The sequence below is a fragment of the Agelaius tricolor genome, unplaced genomic scaffold (genome assembly GCF_023055355.1).
Source record: "Agelaius tricolor isolate 1412-34295 unplaced genomic scaffold, bAgeTri1.0.p SCAF_2, whole genome shotgun sequence".
Taxonomy (NCBI): Eukaryota; Metazoa; Chordata; class Aves; order Passeriformes; family Icteridae; genus Agelaius; species Agelaius tricolor.
Window position 1 is genome coordinate 13,953,958 of NW_027269262.1, and position 15,952 is coordinate 13,969,909.

The 15,952-nt window shown below is 42.6% G+C and overlaps 2 protein-coding genes across 4 annotated transcripts in view; one reads left to right on the top strand and one right to left on the bottom strand.

Annotated features, from left to right (window-relative positions):
* RNF152 (ring finger protein 152) overlaps nucleotides 1-15,952 on the top strand; it is a 110,025-nt gene that overhangs the window by 87,678 nt on the left and 6,395 nt on the right. The window lies entirely within an intron of this gene.
* The window catches only part of CDH20 (cadherin 20), a 118,618-nt gene continuing 104,830 nt past the window's right edge, over nucleotides 2,165-15,952 (bottom strand). For all 3 annotated transcript variants that reach the window (XM_071453534.1, XM_071453543.1, XM_071453553.1), the window contains 4 exons: nucleotides 14,487-14,608; nucleotides 12,452-12,569; nucleotides 5,164-5,415; nucleotides 2,165-3,763 (listed from right to left, as the gene is read on the bottom strand). In XM_071453534.1, the coding sequence (XP_071309635.1) occupies nucleotides 3,264-3,763; nucleotides 5,164-5,415; nucleotides 12,452-12,569; nucleotides 14,487-14,608 (992 nt within the window). In that variant the 3' untranslated portion in view covers nucleotides 2,165-3,263. The remainder of the gene's footprint in view (nucleotides 3,764-5,163; nucleotides 5,416-12,451; nucleotides 12,570-14,486; nucleotides 14,609-15,952) is intronic.

Consider the following 15,952-nt stretch of genomic DNA (forward strand, 5'->3'; position numbering starts at 1 on the left):
AGTACTGCAAATGTTCATGCACACAGCCAGGGCTGCCCTTGAGCAGGAGGCTGAGGACCTGTGTGACCAGTGTGCTTGTTTTACTGACAGTCTGTGGCACTACACATTTCCTTTGGGCTTGGAATCTCCTACTCTGGGCCTGCTGAGCCCTGATGTGTCTGAAAATGGATCCTTTTCATATCTCATCAGCAAAACCAGAGGGTTCTTCTGTTTTGTTTGTGGCAGTGTGATAGATGCAAGTGTTGGTTGTTGGCATAGAGATTTCACAGACTGCAGAAACACTGTCACCTGTTCCATAAAATGGAAAAAAAGGTGCCAGGCTGCCAAGTGCCTACTAAACACCAGCTGGTAAGTGTCACAACATCAAGCTGTGCAGCTATTGACTGTGATCACAAGTGGAGGAAAACCTGAGGACAATCAGAGAGCCTAATGCTGACGTGCAGCTTAGGAAGGTGGGTTATGAATTCCCCTGTGGCATGAGTGCAAGCCCCTGGCAAAAGGGCTGCTGGTCTTTCCATAATGGGGGATACACACCCTGGGAAGCTGCTCCTGGCTGCTGCACAGCCTGTCTGGCAGAGACCACGTCTGGAGGCTTCTGTGGACTCAAAACAGAGCATCAGGCAGCTCGTCCTGGGGTAACTCTCATGCAGGAGGCTGAAGGCAGTGTGATGCTGGACTGTACTTTTACACCCCATCCTCCCACTCTGCCTACGATAGGAGATTTAAACCATCATGGAATCAAGACATGAAGAACAATCTAGAGGCTTTTTGTTACTGTAGACTGTGACTACTGTGAGAGACAGTAATTGTCTGAAAATACCAAATCATAGCTCTGTGGAGGGACAAGGTCATCTATGTGCATTGCAGGCTTGTATGGCTGCAGGGGGTACATTCCTTATACTTCCCCTGGAAGGCTTTCAGCAATGAGTGTACTGATTCCGAGAAAAACTGCCCAGAAAGGTAACAGAGCTTTAATAGCTGAGGCTTTAAGAAGAAAAAGGCATCTGCTTAAAATATGTAAAACTAATGTTTAGATCAGACAGGGAAGTGGTGGAATAGATGTCCTCCTGCCTGTGTTCTGTCGTATCTGTGGTGGCAGGAGGTGAGGAATCTCAGACTTTCAGCAGCAGCTTTGTGTCCTTTAGACTACTTCCTTCATCATGATGGCTGCAGTTCTAATTTAATGTTTTAAAATCAATATGACATGTGAGGGTGAGTGCTACAGTATGAGTAAAAGAATCACTATCAAATAATTACCAGTGCCCTTTCTGCAATGGTGTAAAGCATGTTCAGGTGATAAGCAGAACCCTTGGCATACTATTTGTGAAGGCCCAGATTTTCATCACATCAGATTAACAAGAAAGAAGTCACTAAAATCTTTTTTCCTTGGTGGGTGCATAGCTCTCCAGGGATGTGTGACATTGTGTGAGTCTATGGAAACAAGGCTCCTGCCTTAAATTGGTACAACCTAAGATTAGCAAAGGAGAGACTGCAATGTTTTGTGTACATCTGCAACAGGAACTGAGCACGGCATGCCCATAGTGAAAGTGTGGTAACTGGGTGGTTATGTGCATTATGTGTGCATATATATTTTTTGGGCAACTGGAGGTGTAGAGAGTCCTTAGCTAGAAATAAACCTGCAAATTCCATTGCAGACTGTTCTGCTTTCACAGGCCTTTTGCCACTTTCCATGAAATTTGTGTTAGTGTAATTTCCCTAGCTCTTCTCATTTACACATGCAAACACCTGGGCACAAAACTGACTGCAGAGTAAGAATAAATAGGTATTTTATCTTAGTCTGTCACGGCTCTGAAGGCACGAGACTATTGTCAGGGCTGTGTAATTGGTTTCCAAGCCTATCAATGCCCTGGCCTTAATGTTTCAAAAAAATCAAGCAAGACTTTCTTTTGACTTCATCATGATTCGATTAGAAAAGTAACTAGTCTGGTGGGCTGTACTTGGGCAGATTCACTGCTAAGGGCAATGTCCAAGTGAACAATGATAAAAGAAGCAGACAATCTGCTCAGTTCTGCAAACTGAAGCCTTGTCTCCTTGACATGATGCTGATGAACCATTTTTTCTTGATGCTCAAGGCATGTCAAGCTGCAGATAAGCACTAACTGCTGTGTGCAAAGTAGTCAATAAATTGCCATCAGACTTTCCCTTCTGTTTAACTTTTATTAAAAGAGGTGCTAAGGTACTGTACTGTATGCAGTACATCATATTTATTACCAAAATTAACAAATATACAAAACTTATACATGTAATTTTCTTACATCCATTTATTCGTCTATAATACTGCATTTGTTCAAGTAGGTTATCTACAGTATGTAAACATCCCTTGGATTGACCTCACACAGATTAGGAAAGCCCATCTAACCCATGTAGTTACCAAATATAGCTTTTTCTTATTTTAAAATTCATTTGGCTTTCATTGGTAGAATCTAATCTTCACATTTGGCACATGGAAGAGACATCTACAGTGCAAAAGAGGCAGATTTTCTGGTTTTGTTCTGAGCAGTTTAGCAGAGTCATGGTTTTAAAGAGTCAAGAATAAATTTACACAAACTTGATAGGAGATGGATTAGTGTTAACTCCAGTGACTCACAGATCAGCCACTAAACTAGAGCAGAAATTCAAAGCCTCTTCCCCAGCCCTCTCAGTCACGTGGGAAAAGAACCTCCAACCTCAGCCTTGTTTCTAAAGGATTAAAAAAGAGCTCTGTTAGCAACAGAGGGAGGAGTTTAGTTTACAAGGAGCCCTCTGAGATTCCAGTTTCAATTTTCTGCTTTGTGGATTTTTTCTTTTGTTAGCAAGCAATTCTTTTCTGTTTTAATGGGGAAAGAAATGACCAGTGGGAAGCAACTCTTCTGTGGTGACAATTTCTCAGTGAGTTGGAGATTACAGTTGGAGTTTATAGATCTTTGAACCCTGATGTATAGAGCTCAGTAAGCTGCCGCGTACAAAGGGGAGAGAAAGGGGGAGAGAGAGAGAGCAATGCTGTGGAGCTCTCCAATTTTGCTGAAAGAACCAGGAAAAAACTTCCTTCCTTCTGTTTCTCATAGTTTCAAAAATGTGACTTAATTTAACTGAGTAAAGCTGATCCAGAGAGACTTTCATTCACACCCTTCTTCCCATTCTCATCCAAGCACTGTATTGCTATTTTTTTATGAGGCCTCACCCATGTCCATGGAAGCATCTGATGAGAATGGACCAAACTGCACACCGTTTCACTTGGAAAGCCCTCTGCCATTCTTCTTCTGTTACCACAGAACCCCGCTGCTGTCCGTGGCCCCGTACATCTCAGCCAGCTTCTTGAAGCGCGGCCCCCAGTCCGTCAGGTAGTCGTAGCTCTGGTCTGAGTCTGTCGTCACGGACTGTAAGGAGCTGAGCGACTCCGCCACCGAGCCGTTCCCTTCAAACATGTAGGTCTGCAGGGAGTCGAAGGGAGGCGCCCACAGGTCCATGTCAGCTTCGTACAGCTTGGCGAGCACGTAGTTGTGGACGTTGTTGTCCATGACGCACGCCTGAGGCACGTATCGGGAGAGGCTCTCTATCTCAGGGAGCATGTCCTGCCGGTTCTTCACCACCAGCTGGGCCTCCCGCGGGTTCCACATGGCAGCGATGTCGAAGGCCTCCGTGTCCTCCTCCCCACCACCCTCGTCATCATATCTGACAATGTTCTCGTGGATGTTCTCCTCCTCGTCGATGATGTACGGCTGCTTCCGCTGGCGCCGCATGGAGAGGATGAGGAGCACCAGCACTGCGGGAGCCAAGCAAGACACGGGGCTGTCAGCAAGGACACAGATCTTGCCAGGGCTTCAGACTTTCCTCTGCCCTACTTTCCCCTGGGTGAGCCCAACCAGCCCCTTGGATTTAAAGAGCTGTGGCGTTTGCAAGCTGAGGGGTGAAGAAATCTCTCTCACACCCCAGTCAAAACTGGGAGCTTGAGGTCCTGCTAATCTGTCCCCTTTCTCACCTGAATTCTTAACTCCTGGTGATACTTAGGACATGGATATCTAGTGGTGCTTGCCACTTTGAAGCTAGCCAGCTCAGAGGTCAGTAACAGTTTATCTGCAGCAGCATAGTGCCATAGACATATTTTGTTTTCTGCTCTGTGGGTGGGTTTTGTAGCCTGCTTTGGGGATGCTGCATGTGACAGAGATGGATGGTTCTAAGTCACCACGGTGATATGTCTGCCTACACAGCAAAATGCAGAGCTAGCCCCTTAGTCTGCTGTAAGGAATTTTTTGTTTATCTGTAAGCCTCCTGCAGTGCTGCAGTGCTGGTGCTCCTCACCCTCGCTATGCTTATTAGCATGGGGAGAAGTGGTCGTACAGGCATCGGAGCCCTTTTCTATTGAAAGTGTGCCATCAATTGGTGACTATTTCCAGAGTTAGAACTCAGCTAAGATTTTGGATACTGAAATTTGGAGTTGATGTATCTAGGCTCCTTTGAAGAACCAGAATTGAGGCACTTTAAAAGAATTTTTCCTGTATCTTACTACACTGTTCCTTAAACTGGGTCTCCTGAAATTCTAGAGAATGTGTGTTTTGAACTAGTATAGCATAATTTGATAGACTGAACAAGGGAACTGAAGGTCTTTTGATACCAACAGCTAACAGGGGACATAGGATGTCTGGGCAAGGAAAGCAAAAAATTTAATTGTGGAGACAGATCTCATGCAAGACCCTCAGCCCCTTTACTGCAGCACAGGCACCATTTAAATGTAGAGTCTCAAGGAAAAAGGATGGAGGTGGGGATATCTCTCTCCAAGACAAGAAATGGAACTGGGCTTACCACTACTGTTTCCTGTAGATCAGGATGAGAAACTAACCTGCCCCAAGCCACAGCTCTCAATACTTCCACTGCCATACCCTTGCAGGAAAGCATGGCCATATCAGACACCCTAGCACTTCGGGCATCTGGCAGAAATATTTGCAGGCCATACCTTTCCCCCATTCCTACAGTCCAGATCCTGAAGCCATATGCAGCTGACTACACCATGGGGTCCTTGATTTGGCCCTTTAGGCATGCATGCATCTACATATATGGGTATACACAGATATGTGTTTGTGTGTTTGGGTCCTACACCTTTGGTGCATCAGCACCATGGCCAGAACCGAAAAGTCTGTCCCTCCCAGGAAGAAGTGCAGGCTTTACCCAGCAGGACAAAGATGCAGGCGAGGATGGCGATGAGCGCCCCTCGGCTGAGGCTGACAGGGAGGACGTAGGCCTCGGCGTTGCAGGACATCACCGCGCCCTCCTCGTCGCAGCTGCACACGTGCACGGTCAGCGTGCCCGTGCTGCTCAGCACCGGGCGCCCGTTGTCGCTGATCAGGATGGGCAGGTAAAACGTGTTCTGCTCATTTTGTCTGAAGCCAGAGCGCCGTGTCAAAATCCACGCTGTATTGTCTAGGGACAGGAAATAAACAGAGAGAACAGCTTATATTGCATAGCCAATACATTCTGCAGAGAAAAAATGTTAAAAAAATCAGCCTTGGAGCCACATTCATTTTTTCTTCTCTCTTCTTTTTTTTTTTTTTAATCAGTTAAACACTAATTATTTTGCCTCTCCTTCCCCTCTTCCAGTATCCTCTCAGGCCATAGATCCAAACCTGAGAGGCATACACACATTAGGAGTTGCCTTTACCCCTTGTGATATAAGATGCCCAGAGCAAACTCACAGTATTCAGATTTCAGAGGGCAAGACAGAAATGAGCAATTGAAGGCAACTTGTAGTTCCTGTTAGCTTATGCTCAGCAGCTTTTCTAGGTCTCAGACGCTGCCACCATTTTGGAGATGCTGGCATATGACCTCTGTGGACTTGTGATGGTACTCTTTGGTTTTTGATACATGGCATGATCATCTGCTTGAGGCAACAAGGGGACAAAGGAAAAAGCCCAGCTTGCTACCCTAAAGCAGCAGCGAGTTGAAAATTCGCAACTAAACATTTTTTCTGTGAAGTACATGCAATTTCTTTAGTACTTCTGCCGTAGAAAAAAGCCAGAATGCTTTGTGTCATCGTCAGAATTATTCTGCTTTGATTTGACCATTCTGCTTCATTTAGTGTGACTGCCTGTTTTTATAAGAACTTAAATCAAAAGGAATCAAAATGATGCTGCTGACAAAAATAGTAAAAGAGTGACCTAACAGCCAGTTGCTGTTGGCCATTTAAAGGGAAATTCCTACCTTTGGGGCTTTTTCCTTCATATTCAACATGCTTTTTAAAATGTCAACATTTACCAGTGGCATTTGAATTCCTTTCTATCTCCTCCCTCAAATTTCTCAGAATGTGCACCAAGTTTCCTAATCTAAAAAAATGGAAAAAAAGTGAAAAATGGATTCAGGAGCTTGTTCTCAATTCTCATCTCAGGATGCCGAAGCATAAGTCTTTAGAGATGAGTGTTGATTTTTTCAGTGCTTTTGGAAAGTGCAGGACTGAATGTCTCCAGTGTGATCTGAGTCACCAAAGAGACTAAAGAAACTTGCATGAAAATTGTCTTTTCTTACAAACATGTCTGCAAGGCTAGGGCCAAGAAAGATTACTGGGGGAACAGTACAGGTACTTTTTCTCTTTGGCAAACCTACAAGCTCTGATTCTCTACACTGATGCTGTGGCAGTTTTTGGGAAATTATCTTCATGCAGTTTCTTTTACTACTTAGTTTTATTTCCTGTTCCAAAGAGGTCACACAGTCTGGCCATCTGCATCTCCAAGTTATTACCAATGTACATTTGCTATGCTTGAAAATGCAGGATGCTGAGCAGCTCTCCCAGGTGGATTGGCACAATGGGATTGCTGCCTGGAAAAGGCAACAAACTTCTGATCACAGGTAGACTCTGAAAAAACCTAAAATATTAACATAGAAGTGTTCAATTTCCTTATTATTCCTCTGTCCAATCACTGCTAAGATTTAAATATTGGCTGATTTTTTTTTGGTGTAGATACTCAGGTTACATGCAGATAAATTCAGCTATATGATCTACTGTAGTCTAGACACCAAAAATGATTTGATGGCCTTTTGAAGGGAAATCAGGAGCTTCATGTACAGCTAAGATTTAAACCTTAGAATGGAATATAGGCAAACTCAAGCTAGATTAGCCAGATTTGTCTCTTTGACTTAAACTATGGCCCAAGTTACAAACTCTGTGCCTCTAATCTTATGGCAACAGAGAGTACAGGCACACCTAAGTATTGAGATATCAGGTTCCACAGTTTGTGAGATCAATTTAAATTTGTGACAGGTTTTTAAAAAGAATCTCAGGGTCTTTTTCCTTGCATGTCAATGACATTTCAAGCTTTTACTCTAAAACCATAAAATTCTGAAGTGTGCTACATGTCTGCATGCAAATATACAGTGAAATTGTAGTGTCTTGTTAAATCATGTGGTCCTAAGAGCTGGAGCTTTGAGAAAAAAACACCAGGTGCAAAATAAAATCCCAAAGTTGCTTAAAACTGGTTATGTGTCAGTGTTTACTGATTTCACCTTTGATATGCAGTGCAGCTCTGAGTGTGTGCAGTGGGTATGGACAGACATTGGTAGGTCTCTTCCTAGGAACAAACAATAGGACAAGAGGAAACGGCCTCAAGTTGTGCTAGGGGAGGCTTGGATATTAGGAATAATTTCTTCACTGAATGGATGGTCAGGCATTGGAGAAGGCTGTCCAGGGAAGTGTTTGAGTCACCATCTCTGGAGACATTCAAAAGATGTGTAGATGGGGCACTTAGGGCCATGGTTTAGTGGGGGACTCAGAAGCATTAGATTAACAGTTGGACTCAATGATTTTGGAGGCATTTTCCAACCTAAATGATTCAGGAATGTGACCCAAAGCTCATCTAGAGCAGTACCCTGTGCCTCCCATGGGTTCTGGGCAAAGGGAATGCTGTGGACAGGAGCCCTTGCCTGCTCAAACCTTTCCCTTCTCTCTACTGGGCCACATACAGGTGCTTTCTCTCCCTTGGGCTGTTTATGTGCCCTCTATATATGCTCCACAGTTATTAATATCACATCTTTTCATCACCGGGCCAGTTTTGGCACGAGGAAAAGCAGCCCAAAGGCAGAAAGTGGCAAAGTGCTTTTATGCTGTGTCAATGAAAATACTTGAGTCACCCTAACTGGAGTAATTTGGTTGTATTTCTCTTTCCTGGGTGAAAGATTCAGTTTCTTTAAACTGACTTACACTAGAAGTCACAGCTTCTATTCAGGTGACAGCAAACCTTCATTTCATGTAAAATTGCTCTTTGTGAGGGAGAAAAAGATTAATTATTCTGAGCTGGTCATACTTTGCCTGCTAAAGAAGTCACAAGCTGTTGACAGAAGCTGTGCAAAATCAGCTAGTGAGAGATCTCAAGGGTTTTTAACCACTCTTTTTTCAGGCCAAAACCAAGTTTCTATAATCTAATATTGAAAGATATATATGTATATATACCTCTGCTGTGATGCCCTGACCATATAATCCAGGTCTTAAATGTTCTTGGTAATTAAATTCTCTTTGTAACTCCCAGGATTACATTCTGGGCCTTTTGCTTCATTTTGCTTTGTACTAGGCAGGCATCCAAATCATGCCTGAAGAATTGTTCTACCTGTTACTCTGCAAGTGAAATACATTGGTACCAAAGCTTGTTGTGTGACTCATCAAAAGCCAATGTGATTTGACGTGCTAGCGCAGTGTGAAGGACAAGCTGGAATGTGATGCAGCATGGCAGAAACTGGAATACACAATTTTATTCCAAATTTGATATCTGCTAAGCCCCAGCTATCAAGAGAAGAGGGCTTGTGAGGACATGAAAGCCCTTCTTTTCAAAAAGAAAAAGTAGGCCTGATAAGAATGCACAATATTTTTCCTCTCAGCATCCAGCACAGCAACTTTGGCTCATAGAGGCTGGCTGGCAGCACTTAGCTCCAGCACTGAGCAGAGATGCTGAAGATTGCAGCATAGTTGGTTCCACATTTGTGTGAAAACTGAGCTTCCCACAAGTCTGCAGGCTGGTGTCTTCACGTGGTTGTGAGAACAAGCCAGGCAGCACCATCTTCCTGCAGTTTTCTGCCTCTCTGGAAATGATGTACCTCTCTGGAGAGGTCAGAGGACCACTGTGTAGGTCCCAACCTAACCAATGCTCCTCTCAGAAGAAAGGCTTGGTTTCTTTCTGCACACACCTGTAGAAGAGCTGGGGATGATTAGCCTGTTAAACTTTAAAACCTGATTGTAGTAATTATGAAGATCTAGGAATAATATAAAGAAATACTCCACCATGAATGGGAGAAAGAACACAAAGGAATCAGGCAATCTAGACACAAATGGGCTGGGGAAAGAGTCACAACTTTTCCTGAGGATTTTCAGCTCACTGCTTACATGTGTGAAATAAACCACAGATTTAGGGAAGGTAGAAATAGCTAAAATTTTTTCTTAGGACAAATTTAATTGCATTGCAAAGGACTGCCAGGACACCAGGCCTGGTGGGGGTATGACAGATCCCGATTCTGCACCTATTATAAAAGTCTTCTGTCTCCTACAGTTCCTGGCTCCCAAAGATGGAGGGCGGTGATTAAGGTTCAACAGAAGATAAGCTCAGAGTTTAATCTAGAAATGCAGTAAGCTTATTTTGTTGCTCATTCTTACAGCAAGCCTCTTTCTGACTTATTCCCAGCATAGTCTCACCTGGAAGAAGGTGGAAGGAGGATGTCTTGCCAATGCCCTACAGCAGACACCAAAGTGATGGGAGACTCCAGCTCAATTCCCTGCTTCACCCCATTTATCCTATAAGGCCTTGAGAAGCCATTTGTGCCCAGATTGTTGCAGCTACTTAACATGTCTATTTCTCACTGGTTTTACTGAACTCAAAGAGAACCCAGCATGTAAGTAGCTTAATTTCTCCTTGCCCCAGATCCCCATCTATAAAAGAGAACAATAGGATTTCTCTGTCTGCTGAAGATATGCAAAGAATGAATAGACTGAAGAAGTTCTCAGAGACCAAAATTACAAGGGCCAAAAAAAATGTAAAACAGCTCATCAGAATGCAAACTGTGATCTATCTGTTGCTCAGTATAAATCAAGGTTTTAATTGTTGCCAAGGAGGCTCCATGTCTTGCAGTTTCTCTTACTGCAATATTGGACAACCAAGTAATCAGCACAATTGCTAATCTTAACAGCGCCTTCCCACAGGCTGGGAAGCATTCCTGTCTCGTGTTTATGGGCACAGGCTGTGACTAGCAAAGTGTGTTCTGTTCCTTGTCTAGCCCCCCTGTGACAAACAGTATAGCTACCCCCTCTGTGCCCAAGTTACATGATTTGTATGGCTCTTAGTGGCCCCTTGATGAAAATATAAGCATAAATTACTTTTACTGAAATGACTACTGCTCTCCAAATTTCTGAGGCAGTAAATAAACCCTTAATCATAGAATCATAGAATATGCTGTGTTGTAGGGGAACTCTTCAGGATGAGTCCAACTCCTGGCCCTGCACAGGATACACCAAGAGTCACACTGTGTGCCTGACAGCTTTGACCAAGTGCTTCTTGAACTGAGACAGGTTTGGTGCTGTGACCACTTCCCTGGGGAGCCTTTCCAGTGCTCATACAGCCTCTGGGTGAAAAACATCTTCCTCATATCCAACCTAAACCTTCCCTGGCTTAGTTTCATGCTGTTTTGGTCAGTCCTGTCACTGGTCACCAGAGAGAAGAGATCAGTACCTGCCCCTCTGCTTCCCTTCACAAGGAAATTATAGACTGCAATGAGGTCTCCCTCAGTCTCCTCCAGGATGATCAGACCAGGTGACCCCAGCTGCACCCTATACAGCTTCCCCTAAAATCCTTCACCATCCTCATGGCCCTTCTTTTGGATGCTCTCTAATAGCTTAATATTCTTCTTGTACTATGTTTTACTATGTGGATCATTCAAATAGTCAGTGGTTTGATACTTATAATTTTTATTTCATATTAGTAACTAATAGTACCTTAAGCTTCTTGTATATATGTATATGGAAAACTGGTATTTTATAGAGAGTGGGAGGCACAGCGATTCAGTCACTGCTGTCACTATAAATTATTGCAAGCATGGCCTGAGACAGAAAAAGTGCATCTGATGCTGGGAGTTTTGCGAGTTTCTTTTTTTAGAACAATGCCTTGAGGATGAAATGAGCTTTCTTTGCCAAATGCTTTAGCAATAGTTGTGTTATATTTGTTCATTTATTTTGGCAATATATACTCACAGATAAAAAAGACAAGGAGAGAAAGAAGGGGATAAAAATGAAGGAAATTGTGTGGGGAGCCTTCAGGGACACTATAGAGAAAAATACTTTTGGGATGAAAGAGCGTGCTGTGGAGGAGGCTCCAGACACTGCAAGTACCATGTTTTAAGACATGTTTGGTAAGTGAATGCATGGGATTCTTTATAAGCCTTTCTGTTGCTCTTTCATATGCCTGGAGTGGCCCAGATAGCGGCTTATGGAAGTAAGTGTGGCAAGCAGGCGTGTGTGGGAGCAAGGCTGGGCTTGGAGGCTGGCCATAGATGCTGCAGGTGGCCAGTCTTTCTCTCCATTTATTCTGGAATTGCTTGCTGATTCGTGGTATGTTACACACTAAACTCATACTGAAACCCAGCCCCTCAATACTGACTTTCCAAGCTCTGCACCAGGTCACTCAAGATCATCCCTCTTTCCTAATGAAGGCTGGTGTGGGCCTGATTTTAGCCATGGAAATCATCTATCAACAGCAGTCATGCAAAGGCCTGCTATGGCAGGACTTTCCTGCAGGCTCCAAAACCACCAAAGCTTTCCCCAAAAAATCAAATTCCACTGGTTAAAATGCTCAAATGCCAGTGATTTGCCATAAGTCTTCCCACTGGTATTTCAGTTTCTACTTAGGTCATCTTACACAGACCTTTAGCTGTACACCAAGTTACTTCCCCAAGGGTCTGCGAGTCCTCCCTACTTCCCTCTTTCTCTAGGGAAATGAGGATGTGCAAGGAGAAAGAAAAAAGTGCTTGGGGGAAAAGACTGAAACAGTACGAAAACCTTCCTTTTTTCTGTGCCTGGGAGAAAACATGTAGAGTACAAAAAAAAAAAAAAGAGCAATGTAATTCCCTTCATCTTCTAGTTCCAGTTACTATCCTACCTTTAAGCATCTCCTTTTGAGCAAATGCAATTTCCACTCCGATAATCAGAGATGCCTGCAGCCTGACCAAAAGACGTGAATTTGCACAAAACACTGGCACATTTCCTCGAAAAAGGAAAAGGAGCCTATTGCTAGAGAATATTTATAGAGAAGAAAATATCCTATAACCTTCAAGTGTATTAAGTAATATGTAATTTTATTATTGCCTTTAAGGAGCAGGTGTCAAATGGTATCATTTGAAATAGCAATCTTATCACCCACTGTAAGTCACAGCTTCTCAAGTCCAACTCAGGCATTAGAAATTAGAGCAGCTAACTGTCTGTGTCCACTCTGATTACCTTGATTGTCCCTTAGAGTAAAGTTGGGGTTGTTGGCTGCCTCTGGAGCCAGGCTGTAGTAGAAGTGCTGACCCTCCTGTGGGTCATCTCTGTCAATGGCACTCACTGTCTGGATCAGCTACAAAACACAAGAGAAAAGTAGAAACGGGTGAGAAGCAAAATATTTATAATATAAACAACAATCAAACCGATAACATGTATTTTATGTCTATAAATATAAGCAACTGGAGCATTTCAATAAAATTGTCTTCCAGAGGTACAATCTTCTCTCAAGAGAGAAGAGAAGAAGAGACTCAAAAGCTTGCAGGGGTCATCTATTTTGCTGTGGTCATGCACATCACTTTTAAACAAAGGAAGAGATATTCAGTTTACCTCAAATAACAGATGCTTTCCTGTCATGCATCCCTATCTTCTGTTGCACATTTCTTTTAGTCTTTTGGGGGCCCAGGTTTTTCAGAAAATTCACTGTGCATTAGAGAGCTTGTAAGAAAGCTCATACTTTCAGCTTCATTATGCAGGTAGAAAAGGACTTCAGGTTGGTTATTTTGCCACTCTTTTAGTTTTAAATCAATAAAATTCTTCCCAAGATGTCAGTGGAAATGAGAGAAAAGCCAACCATGCAGAATGCATATGCAATAAATATCACCAAACTAAAGAAACGAAGACAATGCTAAATCCAGAAAGAGATTTGTTACTTCATTTACAGAGGCTTTGTAAAGTAGGTCTAACAGCTTGAAGCACAATGAGCACTGTCTGAATAAACATTCTGGCACCTTTTTGGACAAGGAATAAATCTTCACCTGGATTTTTTTAACTGGAAAATTATTTTGGGGTTCAAAGGCAAATGTCAGACCCATAAAGGTTCTTTCACCATGTTAAAACTGATTTCAGAACTTTTAAAAATGTGGTAATAGAATTTAGTGTTTCCTGCTGAAGGAAGTAATCCAGATTAGCATTCATAATAATATTGAACTTAAACACCTTATTACCTAGGACACTCACCCTTCAAAACCAGGAAAAAAGGTCTAGGCAATGACTTCTACTGCTTATATTACTAAAAAGCTCTGTAAACTGGTGAGATGAAAATATCCTATATATGATAGTTGTAAGGACAGCAACCCCAGCAGTGAGCAGCTATTTCATTCTGTTTCATACAGCTGGGAGAAGCTTCAGCAAACACACAGTGATACTACTCGTATAACTTTTCCTTCACAGATCATGAGGGGTGTGTCTGTGTGTTTAAGTGCTATTTAAGCTAGTCAGCTTTGCATGAGGAGGCATCAGTCCATACCGTGGACCCTGGTAGTGGAGCAAGAGGCTCCCTACAAACAATCAGCAGCAGAGCTTGCAGCAGGTCCAGCCAGGGAGAGCTCACATCTATCTCTGGCACTGATGACCTTGTTCAAAGGCTTTGATGTGATTTTGGAAGGGAGGAGCAGAATCTTCACCGCTTGCTTGAAGCTGCTCCTTTAGAGTGCATGCAATGGGAAGTCTTGTGTTGCTTTTGACTCCCTGTCATCTCCAGTTCATGGCAGAACATATTCTGCTTGGCACCCCTTAGAACCTGATGTACTAAGTTATGTCCAGCTCCCATAAGTCCAGATGTGCTTAAGGCTCTTAAAACATTTAGTAGTAAGCCTTGTCTGTCACACGTGGCCTGAGCTGGTTCTGTGGCACTTCTCATAACACTTCTCCTCTCTTTGATGCTGCTACAGGACACACTGGCTCTTTGCCTGCTGGCACATGCCTAAGGGAAGGCTTTATTTCAGCTATGAAATGTATTGTGCAGTGAGCCTAGAATCTACTTTGGGAGAATAAAAGAAATGTGGGAGAAACAGAAGAGGTACTATATGTGATGCTCCTTCCAGTGGGATATGCTTGCCTTTGGAATGAAGCACAGACAGCTGCTGATAAGAGTTCAGATGAAACGTGTGAGTAGCTGAGCCCTCTTCCCAACACTCACCCTTCCTTGCATGCTGCCTCCATGTAGGACAGCATACCCTTCCCAACCCCTGGGGGTACCAGCATTTCTCACCTGGCCTGCTTTGGCATTTTCACAAACAAAAGCTTCATAAAATCTCGCAAACTCTGGCGCGTTATCATTCACATCCAGGACTTTCACTGTCACAGAGACGCTGCCCACCTGTGAGGGGTTATCTGGAAAAAGAAGGTTTAATGTAAGGAAAGGCAGTATGTGGGAAGGGGAAGAGGCTGCTCCTCACTTGGCTCAAGAGGTAAATCAGGTTTTCCACTACTAGCTTGTGCTTGTGCTAAATCTCATTTTCCCATTGGCAACTGTGGTGACTTGGGTATTGTGTGACTCAGAGTGAAGCTGCAAATGCTGCTCTCTGTCTAGCCTGGCTCCCCATTTAATCACATATTTTACAAACAAAGCAATTCTGTAAAAGACTTCAACCTGGTTCAGTCCAATGAACTATTTCTACAGCAAATGTTTTAGACAATGCCCCATTTTTTTTTAAATTGTCGTTCAACTGGGCAATACTCTGTTCAACCTCCCTACTGATAGCATGAATTAGGAAGGTACTGTTTTAAGGACAGACTTGTTATTTAGAACTTGTTAAAAATGGCAGTTTCTATCTCCAGTTCAGAGATGGTTTTGCTCAAAATTTATGTTCCTTGAACTCAAAAATAGTGTCAAGTCTTTGATACTTTGTACAGAGAGGTTTAAAATGTAATAACACATGAAATTGAACAGAAAAGCTTTCAGTGAAGCTTAAAATTGCAATGAAAATTTTACATTCTGCATGACATCATTTGTGATGTTTCTGTCCCACTGGTGCATTAACTTTCTTTGTCAGTAAATCTGTACATCTTTTCACATATCTTCACAAATTCCAAACTAAGTGGCTACAGAATAATTTGTTTTTCTTACTGTTCTTGTCTGCCCCAAATCGTCTTTCCCCCCTTTATTTAATGATAAAATGAAACTTAATCAGAAAGAAAAAAATGTTAAGGGATCAGAAGAAGTGCAAAAATCAAGAAAATTCTTTAATATTAGTATTTAATCTTCTTTTTAGCTGTAGCATTTTCTACATTTACCTCCAAATATATCTCCCTTAATAGCAAGAAATGATATATTCATATAAACAATAGAGAGTTTGCATAAACTATGGAATTTTTATTAAATTTTCAGTGTACTGCAGTTCACAACATGTGTTGCATTGTGTCATTGGGATAATACTCAAACTCTCTTGTTTCTCCCTAATTTGTAATGTAATCCTTCAGTTTACCACATATGCATACATACATCTTGCTAACACACCTGTTGTTGTGGCAGGTGAATTTACACTCTTAGAAATAATTGATCTGACCTTTAGGGCTATTCAGGAGTGCAGAGCTATGAAATTTTTGAAACTATTCACTAAATTAAAATATTGTGCTGCACATGTACAGAACAAAACTGACAGAGGATTGATGGAAAGGGATCCAAAGGAAGACATGCCTTCCTATTGCTCTCACCCTCAATGCTGCTACAGGGGC